The sequence below is a fragment of the Blennius ocellaris genome, assembly GCF_963422515.1.
Source record: "Blennius ocellaris genome assembly, chromosome: 13".
Lineage (NCBI taxonomy): Eukaryota > Metazoa > Chordata > Actinopteri > Blenniiformes > Blenniidae > Blennius > Blennius ocellaris.
In genome coordinates this window covers 3,092,447-3,111,451 of record NC_137662.1, presented here as the reverse complement: position 1 = coordinate 3,111,451, position 19,005 = coordinate 3,092,447, and the positions used below count along the sequence as shown (strand labels likewise).

General features: G+C 44.2%; 1 protein-coding gene across 1 annotated transcript; it reads left to right on the top strand.

The window, feature by feature from the left end:
* Positions 1-346: 346 nt before the first annotated feature.
* Positions 347-17,902, top strand: LOC308138384 (high-affinity choline transporter 1-like). Its single transcript, XM_080507468.1, has 8 exons — positions 347-541; positions 1,144-1,257; positions 4,880-5,035; positions 9,049-9,197; positions 10,445-10,588; positions 12,418-12,571; positions 12,802-13,019; positions 15,268-17,902. Exons 1-8 carry the CDS (start codon positions 358-360, stop codon positions 15,817-15,819), a joined length of 1,671 nt encoding a protein of 556 aa, XP_080363594.1. The 5' UTR covers positions 347-357; the 3' UTR covers positions 15,820-17,902.
* The last annotated feature ends 1,103 nt before the right edge of the window (positions 17,903-19,005 follow it).

The window sequence follows — 19,005 nt, the reverse complement described above, 5'->3', positions numbered from 1 at the left end:
CCCTCTTCTGGTGTGTTCAGGAACTGCACCCTGCCTACAAGAGAGGGAGGAACAGAAGAAGAAGAGGAAAACGAACGCTTGAATTTGTGTGAATTCAACGTGAAATTACGCGCTTTCGCGCAGGGAAATGAACGGAGCGTGGTGTGTGAGAGTGTGTCTGCGGCGCCGCAGTGCTCGGATCGTGAGTTTCACCTTGACGGCGGCCTCCGGCCGTCCCTCCCTCCTGCAGTACCGCGCGCCGCCTCTGGGCGGTTCTTCCATTACGCGTCGGCGGCGCAGCAGCAGCAGCAGCAGCATCCAGGCAGCAGGCAGCAGGCAGCAGGCAGCAGGCCGACACACGCTCCCGTCGGCTCCACCATGGCTCTCAACATCCCCGGAGTGTCCGTGATGATGCTCTTCTACCTGCTGGTGCTCGGGATCGGCATCTGGGCCTCCGTCAAGTCCAGGAAGGAGGCGAAGAAGGGCCAGGGGGACAAGACGGAGATGGCTCTGCTGGGAAACCGGGGCATCAACCTGGTGGTCGGCATCTTCACCATGACAGGCGAGTGGCTGCTCCAAATCCGCACCATGCAACGCTTCTCCTCCAAATGATCGCGTCTCAGCGCCATTCCAAATGGATGTGGGGATAAAAGAATTAATTCTAAGGAGGATTAAAATGTGATCCAGCGCAGATTTCTTACTATATGACTCTGCAACTTGCCGGATTATAATATGGTTTACTCCCAGACGTTTGCTGCATTTTGAATGGTTCATATTAACTCTAAATACTAATAACTTTTCCTTATTTTTTTTCTGCTGCATCATTATCATCTTCCTCCTCCTCCTCCTCCTCCTCCTCCTCCTCCACCTCCTCCTCCTCCATGTGCACGTTTTATTATAAGAGCTCATTATACATGACCGCTCTCTCCTCCCATTGTGTCCATTTTATTTTCATTTTCATTTTCTTTTTTGTTTTTTTAAATAGTCGGACAATCCCCATTTAAGTTGAATTTGCTATTAAAGTCACAGCAGAGCGGGCGGTTGGTGTGATCAGGTTGCAGCAGGTGCACGATGTCCTCAGCCTGTGAATCATATGTCTGTGTGTGTGTGTGTGTGTGTGTGTGTGTGTGTATGTGTGTGCGCGCGTGTGTGTGTCTCATGCAGCTACGTGGGTCGGAGGCGGATTCATCGTGGGCACCGCCGAGGCGGTGTACAACCCGTCCATGGGGCTGATCTGGGCTGTGATGCCCATAGCTGCAACCATGTGCTTCATCATCGGTGAGCATGGCGGCAACACAGTGACACTGCAGCCTCCCCAGGGGGATTTATTTCCACTCACATGTGCTGCTTACATACAGTGAGCAGAGAGAACGACAGAACCCCCCCCAAAAAAAGGAACCCCCCCCCCAAGCACTTTTTGTTATTCTTAGATCTCCTGCAGCAGTGATAAGCAGGATTGAAAGGAAAGTCGTCATCGGGGAAACATCTGCTGTTGGAATGATTAGAGCAGCATCCAGACTGTGACCTTTATTAACCTCTGCGGTGAATAACGATCACCAGCTCAGACTGTGGTAGCGGGGACGGGCCGCAGCCAAAATGTGAGCGGTCGGATCAGGACAGCGGCCCGGCGGGGGTCCGGTGTGAGTCCAGTCAGTGGTGGATTCACGCTTCCGCCTCGTCCCTGCCGGGTGGGAGAGTGATGCAACATGCAGTTGGCACCCGGCGATGACAAAAGAGGAAATCTTATATCACTGGTGTGGGAGAACAACAAAAAAAGATGCATTTCTCAGAGGAAAACACGAGGGTCAAACTGGATTTCTTTCTTTTTCTTTTTTTTTTGGTTTTTCCTTCCACGCTGGAAACAATGGGTCATGCTTACCATATGTTTGCTTTGGCACGGTTTTTTTTTTTTTTTTTTTGTACAGTAGATGCCCAGCAAAGCTCCAGTCAGACGCGGGACTCTGGTGAATGTACATCTATAAGCACATGGAGTGAAACCATATGTGCAGCGTCAGGGGGGGATTTCCAAAGGGAAGGCTGGAGCCAACGTGAAACTATCACAAGATGACTGTCTTATGATACCGAAACAACCTGAGCAGTCTCTTAACGTACAAAAAAAAAAGAAGAAAAAAAAAGTACAATGAATGAGTTATTCTGCTCCTTTGTTGGTTGATGATTCTCAGAAGCTGGTTATTAATATCTGCGATGGCTCCGTCCTACAGGGGACGTATTCAGGCCGTAAAGCTGAATTCAGCCACGTTCTGGTACTTTTTAAACCCTCTAAACACATAGATAGTCTCGGGAGTTGTGTTTACCACACGTATGCCAGCCACATCCTGTCTGTAGTTTAAAAAAAAAAAGAAAAAGAAGAAGAAGCTACAGATTGCGCAATTTAATTTGATCCGATCAGTGAGATTTTGCACGACGCTGCTTTGTACCGAATCAGAGAACCGGAACTAGTTCTGTCAATGTGCAAGGATAATAACGTCTGAGCAGAATGCAGACGGAGAACACAGCGAGGCCAAACATGACGCCTCCGTGCGGAGCGGGAGTCGGTGGCAGCGGCCAGAAAACAGCAGCTCTCCGTATGTAACAGCAGTCCGTCAACCCCCCCCACTGAGAGACCTAAGACTTTAACAGTGACATGATGTTAAGGCGCCTTCAGGGGAGAATCAGGTCACATTGGCTTCAGAGTTAAATGGTTGGAGTCGTTATTTTAAGTCAGCATGTATCTAGTGGACATGTTATTGGTAATATTACTTAAAAAAGAATAAAAAAACGTAGCCTCCTTGGACGTGGTGTATATATGCACCGTACATATACACCGTATATGTGGACGTTTAGACCACAATGCTAAACTCGCTTGGGTTGTAGGAGGTTCAATTAGAAAACTATTCCTGTTACCGGATTGCTAGAACTCACAGGAAGAATATCCTGCTTTGAGTCAAGGTTGAGAAGGCTTTTATTTTGGAAACTTCCAAAGACGTATACCACAAAAAAAAGAAAAAAAAACTAAACTAAATATGGATCCACTTCAGAACACCTTATTGTCATTGATATTATATCAGCCTTGTAAGCAGCAGGTGAATAGTAAAAAAGATGAGCTCTAATATAAAACTATTATTAACAAAAACAAGTATCTAGAATATAAGGCGTATAATCTGAGAGCACCGAGCTGCTGCATCTACATGGATGTTATCAATAAACTAAAGATAGTTTTTTAAAACCTTTTAAACCTTAATCATTCCATACTATTATTGTTAATATGTATAAATTCTACAATGAGTATAATGGTTAAAACTAGTCGTTATAGTCGACTACAACTAGATAGTACCGGACGGGTCAACTAATTAGCAAGATTTTCTACCATTTAAGGTGAAGTAATTCACAAACATGTCAATTTTGGATGTTTATAGCTTCCATGTTTGTTTTACAGAGAGAAGCCAATGTCCCTAAAATGTATTTACTGTCAGATTTAGTCGACTTAAAACTGTTTCTAAGGCTGAAGCTGCAGTCTGGGCTAAATGAGGGAAAATAGATCAAGTTAAAATATCAATAATGGCTGGAACAGCTAAAAAAAAAATCCGCTGACATCAGCGAGAAAATAGCTAAAATTCTGTCATGGTTTAAAGTCTTATTAAACTTAAGGCCTGTGGTCAAAACTGGCCTGCGAGACGCTCTAGTCAGTGTCAGTAATCTAGTTTACGTCATTAAAATTGACTTTATGTTGAGATTATAGTAATTTTCAGTAGTAATTGTTTGGATTTGCAATAGTATAGACATTTTCAGCACATACACTCGGCACCACATCAGATAAAAAAAAGGTTCAAATTAAAGTTGAAAGATTACGGCTCTATTTTGCCAATTCAACCCACTCAAGATAAAATTGGGATGAATGTAGCTTCTGAACTAAAATTAGTTTGACTCTTGGTTTCTTAGGATCAAAGTGTTGCTGAAATAGCCAAGAGATAAACTACTGAAATGGCTAAAAGAACTTTTATAAACATCTAGTAAAATGACTAAAACTATTTATGTAATAATTAAATGTCGAAATGTATTAATGTAGTTTCAACATACATGCATCATGAACCAGTTCGGATTTTTTTTTTTTTTTAAGTATTATTTTCATGGTTTTTGGCTCCAGACATGGTTGTATTTTATTTTTTTCTTCAAGTAAATGTCCCTTCAAGTGATAAAGCTCACACACCCGGGCACTCCTAACTGTAAATACGGGTTAAAGATGACCCCCGGGGTCAGTTTGTGATGATGAAACACATCCGTGTATTTTTAGCGGCGTTTTGTCATGTAAACGAAGTGGAGCTGGTATCAGATCTCGGGCGCAGCTTTTCTACCTCGAGCCCCACTTGGCTGAACTCCGCTCCGACTCAAAGTGCAGCCGAGGCCGACGGGACGGCACTTCGGCCGCCAGACCGAGAAAAACCTGCGAAATTATAAGCCGCGACTCCAAGGTGGAAGCCTCTGGAAGTCTCGGGGAAGATCGCAGGAGTGACCGCGGTAAAATGGGAAAACGAGGGATTTTAAGAGCTTCCGTGTACTTTCTGGCTTTTGTTTTTTTTGTGTGTGTGTGTGTTTGTGTCTTTGAATTAAATGGGAACGCAACAGGTTATGGAACTTTCCGTATTTGTAGAGATTAGCGGGGGGGGGGGGGGGGGGGGGGGTGAACAACAACATTCTTGCCCACATGAAAATCACATGGGAAACAAAATATTTATCCTCTTAAACCCGGCTGAATTCAGATGGACAGAAAAGAAAAGAAAACGAGTGGCCTGTGAGGGAACTGTGTCAGTGTCTGTGGAGTGGAAACGCCCAGCTGGCAGAGTGAATCCAAACCCGTTCAGACCGTGAGGTAATAAACCCTGTCCTTCTCCCCTCCATAAAGGTGGGCTTTTCTTCGCCGAGCCCATGAGGGACAATAAGTACGTGACCATGATGGATCCCTTCCAGATCAAATACGGAAAAGTACCGACAGCCGCGCTCTCGCTGGCTTCACTCGCCTCGGAGATTATGTGGGTGACAGGAACACTCATAGGATTAGGTAAGAATGTTTCTATATGCAACCCGCTCCTGTGTGTGTGTGTGTGTGTGTGTGTGTGTGTGTGTGTGTGTGTGTGTGTGTGTGTGTGTGTGTGTGTGTGTGTGTGTGTGTGTGTGTGTGTGTGTGTGTGTGTGTGTGTGTGTGTGTGTGTGTGTGTGTGTGTGTGTGTGTGTGTGTGTGACTGAGTCTCGGCCTGGCAGCTGTTGCTTGCGGCTCTCTGCTGAGGTGCTGAGTGAAACACAAGCCTTTGTCTGAAATAACTCGCCGTCAGGAGGAGCGGGAGCTTCAATCACGGCGGCAATCAGCGCCGTCGGTGACCATCCGGAGACTTACGCACGTCACATCCTCTCGCAGGAACTCTCTCACACACACACACACACACACGAACAACCCCCCCCCCAACCCCCCAAAAATACATTTCCACTCATGAGCTCCATTGATATCTCAACACACACAGACGTACCTTGAAGAATTTCATTCATAAAACTGCCTCTCCAGTTTCCCCCGACCAGAAGCGTGGAGTGACACTGTTAAGAATTCTCACTAAACCGACATTCTTACGCCTGAATTTTATGTATAATGACGTGAAGGTTGATTCTAAACTGAAGCTTGTAACACAACAGGCTCCATGAAGTGTTTCTTCCAATAGAAAATTACTACAAAGACATGAAAATAACGTCATCAAACTTTGTTTGATTGTAATAAATTATCATTAAACCGAAGTACGACATGAATAACTAGAGCTACGCTCGGTAGAGCGCAGATTTTCACCAATGCCAGCGCGGCTGAGTTAGCATCCAGCATGATAGCCATTAGCTCATGTCGATGCTAACTAGCTGAGTCAGGTACATCACTGAGTATCTCCATGGCAACAGACACTGATCTCCATTGATCTCCTCCATGAGGTGCGTCTCTCATCCGCTTTGTGTGGGACATTTTTCTCGCAGTTTTTGGGGATTTGTTCGGAAACGGTTAGCCGTTAACGTCCCAAAATGTAGGCGCTCGGTCCTTGGTTGATGATAAATCATCCCTGGAAATTTTATGCAATTCGGGTGAGTAATTTTTATGAAAAGTTTATCAAATATATATATATATATATATATATATATACACACTGAAGGCATCAAAACTATGAATTAACACATGTGGAATGATATACTTAACAAAAAAGTGTGAAACAACTGAAAATATGTCTTATATTCTAGGTTCTTCAAAGTAGCCACCTTTTGCTTTGATCACTGCTTCGCACACTCTGCATTCTCTTGATGAGCTTCAAGAGGTCGTCACCTGAAACGGTCTTCCAACAGTCTTGAATGAGTTCCCAGAGATTCTTGGAACTTGTTGGCCCTTTTGCCTTCACCCTGCGGTCCTGCTCACCCCAAACCATCTCATTGGGTTCAGGTCCGGTGACAGTGGAGGCCAGGTCATCTGGCGCAGCACCCCATCAACCTCCTTCTTGGTCAAATAGCCCTGACACAGCCTGGAGGTGTTTGAGGTCATTGTCCTGTTGAAAAATAAATGATGGTCCAACTAAACGGAAACCGGATGGAATAGCATGCCGCTGCAAGATGCTGTGGCGCCATGCTGGTTCAGTAGGCCTTCAATTTTGAATAAATCCAGTGTGCAACAGTGTCCAACAGTGTGACCAGCAAAGCCCCCCCACACCATCACACCTCCTCCTCCATGCTTCACGGTGGGAACCAGGCATGTAGACTCCACCCGTTCACCTTTTCCGCATCGCACAAAGACACGGTGGTTGGAACCAAAGATCTCAGATTTGGACTCATCAGACCAAAGCACAGATTTCCACTGGACTAATGTCCATTCCTTGTGTTCTTTAGCCCAAACAAGTCTCTTCTGCTTGTTGCCTGTCCTTAGCAGTGGTTTCCTAGCAGCTATTCTTCCATGAAGGCCTGATTCACACAGTCTCCTCTTCACAGTTGTTCTAGAGACGTGTCTGCTGCTAGAACTCTGTGTGGCTTTGACCTGCTCTCTAATCTGAGCTGCTGTTAACCTGCCATTTCTGAGGCTGGTGACTGATGAACTGATCCTCCGCAGCAGAGGTGACTCTTGGTCTTCTTTCCTGGGCCGGTCCTCATGTGAGCCACTTTCTTTGTAGCACTTGATGGTTTTTGCTACTGCACTTGGGAACACTTTCACAGTTTTCACAATTTTTCGGACTGACTGACCTTCATTTCTTAAAGTAATGATGGCCACTCATTTTTCTTTACTTAGCTGCTTTTTTCTTGCCATAATACAAATTCTAACAGTCTATTCAGTGGGACAATCAGCTGTGTGTCCACCTGACTTCTGCACAACACAACTTATGGTCCCAACCCCTTTTATAAGGCAAGAAATCCCACTTATTAAACCTGACAAGGCTCACCTGTGAAGTGAAAACCATTTCAGGTGACTACCTCTTGAAGCTCATCAAGAGAATGCAGAGTGTGTGAAGCAGTAATCGGAGCAAAAGGTGGCTGCTTTGAAGAAACTAGAATTTAAGGCGTATTTTCAGTTGGTTTACACCTTTTTGTTAAGTACATATTTCCACATGTGTTAATTCATAGTTTTGATGCCTTCAGTGTGAATCTACAATGTCAATAGTCATGAAAAGAAAGGAAACTCATTGAATGAGAAGGTGTGTCCAAACTTTTGGTCTGTACTGTATATAAACCAATAAATAAATACACGAGGATGGAAACAACCTTTCGTTAGCAAAGGTAGTGATATTCGGAAACTGTGAAACATTCAAACATGTCCTCGTCACTTCTGAATGATGAGCTTCAGAAGGACAAAACATGGCGGCTAATTTCATGAAAAAAACATTTCACAGTAAATCCTGTGATGTAGGGACGCCCTAAAATCCAAGGACAAGTGTCCCCTGAAGACAGGTGTCCTCTGTTCGGAGGGTCATGAGGACAAATTGTAGGACCAGTTGATATTGAACAAACCAGACACCAAATATATTATGATTATATTAAAAGCAAATAACTGAATCAATACAAAATGAATACAATATATATACATACAGTATATACATGTATATAAGATTTACTGTAGTTCAGGGATCACATCCAGTCCAGTTTCATCCTGAGTGACCAGACTGGTCAAATATTGTTATAATAACCTTTACATTTACACTTCAAAGTGTTTCTTTGTCGTGGTCACAGTGTGTGGAATGAAATTGTCCATATTTTTACAAGATCAAACAGTTAGAACTGAAAATGATGACAATCTCCACATAAAGTCAATTTTAATGAAACATTCTTGGTACAAAATAAAATGAAACGTCAAAATAAAAGTAGTGTAAATCCTCTATGAGCTCCTTGTGGGACCAGACTGGAGCGTCGTGGGGGGTTTTGGTCCACCAGTCTTATTTTCTCTGCTGGAGAGGGAAATCAAACTTAAGTACGCGTGACGTCAAACTCGTCATCCACCCTGTGCGCTAGGCTCCGCCCCTCTGAGGGGGTTTACGGAGCGTTATGTTACGTTATGGATCCTTAGCGTTAAGGAAGTGAACCAGAGTGTAGAATGGAGCGTTATGGATCCTTACGTTATGGATCGTTGTGTTCTGTTATGGAGCGTTAAGGAAGTGAACCAGAGTGCAGTATGGAGCAATCATGTATCACCTGCAGCCTGAATATTGTAATAATCTGGTCCAGTCCAAGTATTTTGGTGGTTTCAGTGTGGCTCAGCTTGAAATGTCCCAGGAAAACCAGTCCCTGGTCCTGGTTCAGCAGGTTGTGACAACAGTTCAATGTGTGGGTGCTCAGTCCAGGGTGAGGCTCTGACCGGGTCACTCCTCACTGGTTCTGTACTGTATTTATATTTCTCTTCTTTCAATCATTATACATTAGATTGTTTCTATCTTGAAATCAGCTCGATAATAAAAGAGTGGAGGAGCTGAATAAAGGAACAAATCGATGTATGGATCCACATTGAGTGTTCACAGGAGGTGTGAAGGCTGCAGCGGTGTGACGCCATGCTGATGCTGATGTTGGTGTGTCTGCCAGGCGTCACCATGAGTGTGATCCTGGACTTGTCCTACACCGTGAGCATCTGGATCTCTGCGGCCGTGGCCATCACCTACACCCTGCTGGGGGGGCTCTACTCGGTGGCCTACACCGACATCATACAGCTCATCCTCATCTTCATCAGCCTGGTGGGTTCCCCTCCGCCACTCCGTCCTTCATACGTGTGCCTGTGTTGCTCGTGCCGCCTGCTGCAGCACTTCAAGCTGAGGCCTTACAGCAGTAAAGGACAAGAAAATGTCCCAATATCAACGTCACAAGCTCACAGTTGCAATATTCTTGGTTTGAATGTTTGTGTCGACCAATACTGTGATGTAGTTTAAATATCACACAGACAGTGATGCAATGAGTTTCCTATAATGTGATAAAATATTATTATACCTCATATATGGATATGACTGACTATATAATAAATACCAATTATTGAAGGGAAAAAATCCGAAAGATTGAAGAAAAGCAGTCGTATTTATGTATTATTACATTTTCATGTTTTTTTTTTCAATGCTGCTTCGATTATGCAAATTACTTAATAATTACTTGGCATCACGTTGTTTTTACATTTGAAATGGTGAAAATAATCACATGATGGGGGATTCCAGTATGGGCATGTTCTCCTTGCATCATGTCTCACTGGCACTCCAGTGTGAAAACATTTCAGCAGAAATTACATTACAAGTATTACAAATGACAAAAAAAACACATTTCAAAATAAAAGCTATACATACGGAAAAAGTAGGTCTCATTCATGAAGTGCCATATGTACAATTTAGGTGTTTGTTATTACATTTTTAGGTTTTGTGGCCATCTTTTGAGATTTTTCCATTTTTTTTTGTTGTATTTTCATGTTTTAGCCGCTTAGCTGTGCTTCAAAATCACTTTTACTACTTATTTCTTTTCGGGGTTTTTTTAAAAATAATTTTTCTTTTCTTTTTTTTAGTTTTCATTTTTCTACAGTCTTTCCCTTCTTTTCTCTTTTAAAATTTTTTTTTTCACTTTTCCCCCTCTTTCTTCTTTTTTTTCTTTTCCAGCAATTTTATTCATTTTATCTTGACCGTTCTTCCCGTATAATCTTCTTAGGAGTAGTTTTACATATTTTATTCCCCCCCCCCCAGTTTTAGTAAATCCATCGATTCTGGCTTACCTTACTTCTTATCAGTTTTCATCCTGGAGGTGAGACCAGCAGTTTGGGGGAAAAAATCAGTGTGGAATGAAAAGAAAATGTTTATTGACAAATGATATAGCGAGAGCTTCGTGGAGCTGCAAAGGAAGCAGGAAACACGATTTAGTTCCAGAAAGAGCTGAAGGGCGCCGTCTCTATTTGCGCTGCTGCTGTTTTTAAAAGCCTCCCATGTTTGTGCTTCCTGCGTCCGTCCCACAGTGGCTGTGCGTCCCCTTCGCCCTGACCAGCCCGGCCGTCTCCGACATCACGGAAACGGCCTACAACAACACCTTCCAGTCCCCGTGGGTGGGCACCCTGGAGGCCGACCGCGTCTGGAGGTGGATCGATAACTTTCTACTTCTGGTGAGGCTGACGTGTTCTCCGTGAACCAGACACCCTGTTCCCCCTCAGAACCCACTGACGCTTTGTGTGAGACTCGTCTTTGTTCCGGACAGCTTATTTGTTTTTGGTTTGTTGTTGCTGTTGTTTGTTTTAAGTGCCTTCTCAGTCAGAAACGGACGTCTAATGTTGGATTAGGACCGAGGTGTTCACCTTCCTGCATGGTCGTCTTTAATAGATGTGCCGATGTCGCTCACCGTTCCCGTTATAGAGCGGCGTGTAGGATGTTCACTGGGTTACGGCGCTGAGCATCCTGACTTATAACACGCTGAGTGTTAATCCAGTTCTCACTTAACCTCAATCACCGTGTCCCATCATGCATTGCAACTGATTATTGTGCAAATGTAGGAGACTTTAATGAAAGATTTTGTGATATATTGACGTTTTTAACAATTTACAATTCCGTTCATTCAACTTGAAACACTTATTACAGTTGCTCTGTAATCTGATGTTATAGGAGGAAGATGCTCTATAATCTGATGTTAGAGGGGGAAGATGCTCTATAATCTGATGTTAGAGGAAGGAGATGCTCTGTAATCTGATGTTAGAGGAGGAAGATGCTCTATAATCTGATGTTAGAGGGGGAGATGCTCTATAATCGGATGTTAGAGGAGGGAGATGCTCTATACTCTGATGTTAGAGGAGGAAGATGCTCTATAATCTGGTGTTAGAGGAGGGAGATGCTCTATAATCGGATGTTAGAGGAGGAAGATGCTCTATACTCTGATGTTAGAGGAGGAAGATGCTCTATAATTGGATGTTAGAGGAGGAAGATGCTCTATAATCTGATGTTAGAAGGGGAAGATGCTCTTAATCTGGTGTTAGAGGAGGGAGATGCTCTATAATCGGATGTTAGTGGAGGAAGATGCTCTATAATCGGATGTTATAGGAGGAAGATGCTCTATAATCTGATGTTAGAGGGGGAAGATGTTCTATAATCTGATGTTAGAGGAGGAAGATGCTCTATAATCGGATGTTAGTGGAGGAAGATGCTCTATAATCTGATGTTAGTGGAGGAAGATGCTCTATAATCTGATGTTAGAGGAGGAAGATGCTCTATAATCGGATGTTAGAGGAGGAAGATGCTCTATAATCAGATGTTAGTGGAGGAAGATGCTCTATAATCTGATGTTAGAAGAGGAAGATGCTCTATAATCTGATTTTAGAGGAGGAAGATGCTCTATAATCTGATGTTAGAAGGGGAAGATGCTCTATAATCTGATTTTAGAGGAGGAAGATGCTCTATAATCTGATGTTAGAGGGGGAAGATGCTCTATAATCTGATGTTAGCCTCTTTCATGAACAATGAAACAGCAGCTAACATTATATTGAAGACCACTGACGCCCCACAGTGATTGTGAACGAATGCTAGCGCGAATGCTAATGCTACTTCGACGTGGATTTGTTCCGTGTGGCTGTCAGGAGGACGAGTTCATTCATGAGGTGAAAGTTTATTGTGGTTGGAGGCGTTAAGCCAACAATGAGCAGAACAATCGGACACTTGAGGCTTCAGGTTCAGGACTAAATTTAAATTCCCTGGACTTGAAGTGGCCGCCGTGACGCCACGGGGCGGACTCATCGGGGTGTGATTCTGCTCGCTCAGAGGAAATCTGAGGAGTGTGCTTCCCACCGGGAGTCGTGAGAACTCCTCGGGAGGTGAAACATTTCGGGACATTGGAGCCGTTTCAGTCCCAGCCGGCGTCACACGTCTCATTTCGCCAAAAGCGGCGTCCCGCTGCGGCGCCGAGCGTCCTCATCCCCGGTCTTACGCTCCCTCTCCCTCTCCCTCGCAGGGTTTGGGGAACTTGGGTCTGCAGAACTTCCACCAGCGGACTCTGTCGGCCGCCTCCTCGTCCACGGCGAAGATCACCTGCTTCGCCGCCGCGTTCATCGTCCCCACGCTGGGAATCCCGCCCATCCTGCTGGGAGCGGCGGCCGCGTCCACAAGTACGGCTCCGGACGTTACACAAGACCTTTAGCAGATGTGTGACATTGTGGAGGGAAATTAAACCTTGAACACTTCAGGTTTAATGAAACAGTCACTTTTATAACTTTCATAGCGCCACTACATCCTGAGGTTCTTCATTAATGAGGTCATAAATTGCCGATAACCATCATAATTCAGGAACATTAAAAAGACTAAAAGTGTCTTCTTTTCTTCTTTTTTTCTCCCGCAGACTGGAACTTGACCACGTACGGTTCCCCGTCGCCGTTCGAGCGTCGGGAGACGGGCCTCGTCCTGCCGCTCGTCCTGCAGCACCTCACGCCGACCTACATCTCCATCATCGGCATCGGCGCCGTGGCGGCCGCCGTGATGTCGTCCACCGACTCGGCGCTGCTGTCCGCCGCCTCCATCTTCACCTCCAACATCTACAGGAACATCCTGCGCACGCAGGTGAGGAAGAGGAGGAGGAGGAAGAGGAGGGGGGGTTCCTTCTATTTCTGTTTGATTCTATTTTTAATTTCTATTTCACTCGGTGGTGTCGAATGCATTGTGATTTAATCTCCAGGCAGCTCCACCAGTAACATTCATTCATAAGAACCTTCAAATAACATTATTTAGCTCAATTCTGAACGATTCAGTGCAAAGAAGCTTGAGTACTTCATTGATGAGTTCACGATTAGTTGAGTATCCTAGATAGAGCCAAGATGAAGCCTCTTTATTGTCATTGTGCTTTTGCGCGACAGAACAATAAGAGTTGTTTCGATTCCACAATGGTGGCTTAAAAAAACAGAAAAAGGGACATGAATATGCATTATATCAGAAAAGGAATCTGAACAATGTGCGACATAGAAACAACATGTGCCTAAAAGCTGTCAAAATAAATCATGTGCAGAGCAAAGTGGTTCCTTATAGAACATTTTTAACTTAACAAGGTAAATGAATTAAAAAACTGTATTTTTTACATTGCGACAGACTATCCTGACTTCGGCCCTCGTGCTGCTTGTTTGACGGAACTAATGGGATTAAAAACGACGAGAGGATCCCTCCGTCCGCCTTTACAAGCCTCTTGGTCTCGGTTACGGTGTGAAATGGAGAACAGTCGGAGACTCAGAGGAGTAACCTAATCTGTGTTGCCACATCAGCTCTGAGGCCGCTCATTGTGTGTTCACCCGGCCGGAGAGACGTGACCTTGACATCAAACGCCGAGTAGTTGTGACTACTTCTTCTGTACACGCCGGCAGGCTATCGGCGGTTGTTAGGTCTCTGCCGCTTGTCTGTCGCCGATCGGCACCAGGGTTGCCAGATGCACCGTTTTCAGCCCAAACTAAAATGTAAAAACCTTAATAAAAATGTAAAAAAAAAAAACTATCATCCAATCCAATCCACTTTATTTATATAGCACATTTTAAAAACGAAGCGTTTACAAAGTGCTTCACATACTGCACATAAAACTAAACAGTCCAACACTAAATAAGTATAAAACCATAAAATAAAAATAAAAAACAGATGAAAAACTACAAACACATTAAGAAACTACAAATAAGAATAAAACAATTCAAAAGAATAAATAGAAAAATAAAGACGCTTAAAAAGCAACAAAATAAATGAGAACAATAAATAAAACAATAAGTAAAGGACACAGGGGACCACACGACTCACGCGGCGTTAAAAGCCTGAGAATAAAAGTGGGTTTTAAGACGCCATTTAAAACAGTCCACAGTGGGGGGGCTGTTCGGACGTGGAGGGGCAGAGCGTTCCACAGCGTAGGGCCGACAACGGAGAACGCTCTGTCCCCTCTGGTTTTGCATATCAAAACTATTACACATATCATATCATATGTGTAATAGAGCCACAAAAACACAACAGCACAAAAAAAAATCAACAGGTGGGAGAATTTTCCTCCGCAGTGGGGGGAGGGGGATACCTGCAATATCTGGCAACACATGTCGGCGCGTGTAGATCCATTTTCAAGTGGTTGTTAAATAAGAGATGACAGAACCCAGCATGAGAACTTGAGAAATAAAAGAACCACGAGGAAGAACGTGTGCAAACGAGGCAACGTTTTTTGATGTGACGTACGTTTTTGCACGGAAGCGGCTGAAACGCTAAAAACGGTGTCGTCAGCATGCCGGGCCAGCAGCTGGCGCTGTTGGTTGCTTTTGCAGTGGAACCACACACACGTGTGGCGCGCGAGTCGTGCGGCAGCAGATTTTTGCGACTGTTCACCCGCGGTGCACGCGCGCAGTAGCGGCGTTTTCGAAAAGTTGCGTCTCCAGTGGCTCCAAGCGCCGTTGCCGTGGAAACGTACCCAAACAAAACGCAACGGAAGTCTTTTCGCTTGAAAACGTCGTTACATAAAAACGGGGCCTTAAAACTCACGACCCTCGGTCCGTCCTCTGGGACCAGTTTGGAGTTCCGCGTCTTGCTCAAGGGCACTTTGGCCGGGAGTAATGGTGGAATTGAACCTGCAACGTTTTCATCCGAAAGATGACTGGCGAGTGGTCCACAGCCCGGCAGGCTATTGCACCATCCGCCATGTTGCGACGCTCCGTCCTCGCCGTGAACCACTTCCTGTCTGCGTGGAGCTTCCTGTTTGTTTACCACTTCCCCCCCCCACGCTGCCAGCGCCGATGATTATATGTGTTCTCGAGCCGAGCCGAGCCGAGCCGGCGCTGACGGGTCCGCTCTCTCCCCGCAGGCGTCGGAGCAGGAGATCCAGTGGGTGATCCGCTTCTCGGTGGTGGCGGTGGGCCTGGCCGGCACGTCGCTCACCTTCCTGGACAACAGCGTGCTGATGATCTGGCTGCTGCGCTCCGACCTCACCTACACGCTCATGCTACCTCAGCTCGTCTGCGTGCTCTTCTTCAGCGTCTCCAACGGCTACGGCGCCATCCTGGGCTGCCTGGTCGGCATCGTGCTGCGCGTGCTGTGCGGCGAGCGCCTGCTCGGCTTGCCCGCCATCCTCAAGTTCCCCGGGTGCACCCTGGTGGACGGCGTGTACGTGCAGCGCTCGCCCATCAGGACCATCTGCATGCTGTCCGCCGTGGCGGCCATCCTGCTCTTCTCCTACTTGGCGTCCCAGCTCTTCAACAGGGGACTGATTCCAGAGAAGTGGGACGTTTTCAACGTGAAAGCTCAGTACACGGTGCCGCCACAGGGGGGAGACAAATCCGACTCTAAGAGCCCGAGCATAAAGGAGCCGGCCGAGGAGAACGACGTGTGCGAGCCGATGCTGGAGTCAACGTGTTAAGTTATTTTTATACATTCTGCATTACCCGGGACTGATTTATTAGGGAACGATGGGACACTTTTAATTATAGCACCGTATATTTTGAATTTTTTGTACACTTTTATATGCAGCACGAATGGGAAAACATCGCACAGACTGTATGCTCTTCGTTGTAAGAGCTCATTTTCTTCTGCAATTTTATGCAGCGGTGATACTTTTGAGGCGTCGACGGAACCGGGGACTTAAAAAAAAAAAAAGAAGAAGAAGAAGAAGAAGAAACAGAAAAAGATCCTCCACCTCCTCCGTCCCGATGCTAATGCTGACGCTAACGCTGTGTCCCGCTTCAGGGAGAATCATTCGGAAACGCTACCCAAAAACCCCCCCCCACCAAAACGTGTCCTCGACGGTCTCCAAGGCAACGGAGAAAGTAAACAAAACAATCCCTCATACTGTGAAGTTTCTCCATTTACAAAGGAGTAACTATAACTGTAATCAAGTACTCTTTTAAGATACTAATAAAGTGACCTCCTCTGCTACTTACAGCAGTTCCTATGTGGTGTAATGATAATTGTAAATAAAGTACTTTAAGTTAGTGGTAAAGTAACTCCATGAGTACAGACTCAAATATGTTAATTAGCAACTAAAGCAGTAACTAATTACTATGACAATAATCAAATACTAACTTTTAGTTACAGTATTTGAAGCAAATTACCAGTTGCTGGTATAGTAACTCCACTGCTTCAGTATTTTAAATCAGTTACTAATTACTGTGATGTAATCAGTCAATCAACATCAATGAAAAGTATACTAACTCTACTGCAACTAGTAACTATCACGATAATCAAGTCCACATTTTCAGTTACTATCAGTTCTTGTAACTGTACTGGAATACTAATGTTCAGTAACTAGTAATGTTGACACTATTACTACAGTATTTAAAGCAGAAGCTGGTAACTACAACTCAAATAATCAAGTAATGTTTCTGCTGACATTGATCTTCAGTAAACTAACTAAAATCAAGTACTAATATTCAGTGAGCACTAAAGTTACTCCACTGTTGCAGTATTTAAAGCTGTAACTACTTACCATGGTTGCTATTGAGTACTAATTTCCAGTTATTAGTAAAGTAACGATGACATGCAAAGCAGCAACTTGTAACTAACCAGAATCAAGTACAAGTTTTCACTTACTAGTGAAGTAACTTCACTACTACAGTATATAAAGCAGTAATCAAGTACAAATGTTATGTTACTAGTTTTATGAAATTACAATTACGACAGTATCTATAGGAAAAACGGGTAAATACAACTGTGATCAGAAACTACTTTCTGATAATACTAAAGTAACTGCACTACTTGAGTATTTAAAGCAGTAACTTGTAACTATACAATCAAGTACACATTTTCAATTAGTATTAACTCCACAACTATGACTGTAATCAAGTACTAGCATGGATTTACTAGAAAATTACTACTGCAACAGTATAAACAAACACTCGTAACTACAACTATACTCTTTTACAAATTTCCAGTTACTAGTAAAGTAACATCACCACTACAGAAAATACTGTAAGTGACAGTAATGAAGTACTAATATCGAGTTACTAGAAAAAAAACAACTACTTCAACAGTATTTAAAGCAAAACTGCAATCAAGCACTGCTTCTAATTACCACGAATGTTACTCCAATACCACAAGTATTTAAAGTAATAAAGTATCTATGAATGTAATCAAGTTTATAATTTTACTAGTGAAGTTAGCGCCACTACTGCAGATGCAAAGATGTAACTATGAATGTAATCAAGTACTTTCAAGTACTAGTAATGTATCCTACTACGAAAGCAGAAACTAATTACAATGACTGTAATGGAGTACAATTTCTTTTTCATGTTATCCTGAGGTGTGTGTGTGTGTCAACAGGAGACTAAGCAGTAACAATGAGAGGAACCAAGTAGTAATTTTAAGTTACGAGTTAAACTACCACTATCAGTTGGTAAAGCAAAAACTAGTAAATCCAACTGTAATCAAGTACCAATTTCAATCACAACTAACTAAAGTAGTGTCTATGAATGTAATCAAGTTAAAAGATTTTAGTTACTGGTGAAATTAACTCCACTACTGCAGATGTTAAAATGTAACTATGAATGTAATCAAGTACTTTCAGGTACTAGTAAACGTACTAGTGAAGTATCCTGACTACTTCTGTATTTAAGGCAGTATCAAATTACGATAAGTGTAATCAGGTACTACTTTTTGAAGTTACTCACAGTTGTGTGTGTGTGTGTGTGTGTGTGTGTGTGTGTGTGTGTGTGTGTGTGTGTGTGTGTGTGTGTGTGTGTGTGTGTGTGTGTGTGTCAACATGAGTGAATGAAGGAATGAAAAAAGTGTGTTTCTCCAGTTCAATAGTCACCAAAACAGTCTCCCCCGTCTCCACCCTAACCCCCCCAGTGTTACAGGATTGAGGTCACGGTTGCTAGGCGACCGATGGACCGCCCGCCCCTCCCCCACCCCCTGAAACGAGACACAGCCGACACCCTCCACATCTCGCAGGTTACGATCGCTGTTCCAATAGTTTTAGCCGTTTGCTTGCGTGGTTTTCTCGGCGGGGACGACGGGGGGGGGCGTTGAAAAGCTTCTGACCCGCGCATCTCGAGCACGTTAGCCGCATTTATCCTTCACCACGACACTCGTTATTAATCTCCCTCGCCGCTCCTTCCTCCACAAGCCTTTCCAAAGATAGATGTAATTACTGACCTTTGACCCCCCCGATGTCTCTGGCGCCCGCCCATAACTGGCCAGCTCCTCCGAGCCGGCGTCCTGATTTCATTCCAGGCGAGACCGCCGCCACCGCCACCGCCACCGCCACCGCTAGCAGTTTGGTTTCCGTCACCGTCACGCCGCGGAGCTGACAAATCTAAAAGCGTGCAGTCTTGAGCGCTTTACCACCGGCCAGTCTCCGGCGAGCCTCACTGATCACATGGAAGAACCTCCAGTTTTCAGCTCCTCCACTCAAACGGTAGTACATACAGTACAGTATGTACAGTACATACAGTACAGTACATACAGTACACTATGTACAGTACATACAGTACAGTGTATACAGTACATACAGTAAAGTACATACATTAAAGTACATACGTACAGTACATACAGTAAAGTATATGCAGTGCAGTATATACATACATATAGTGTAGTACATACAGTACAA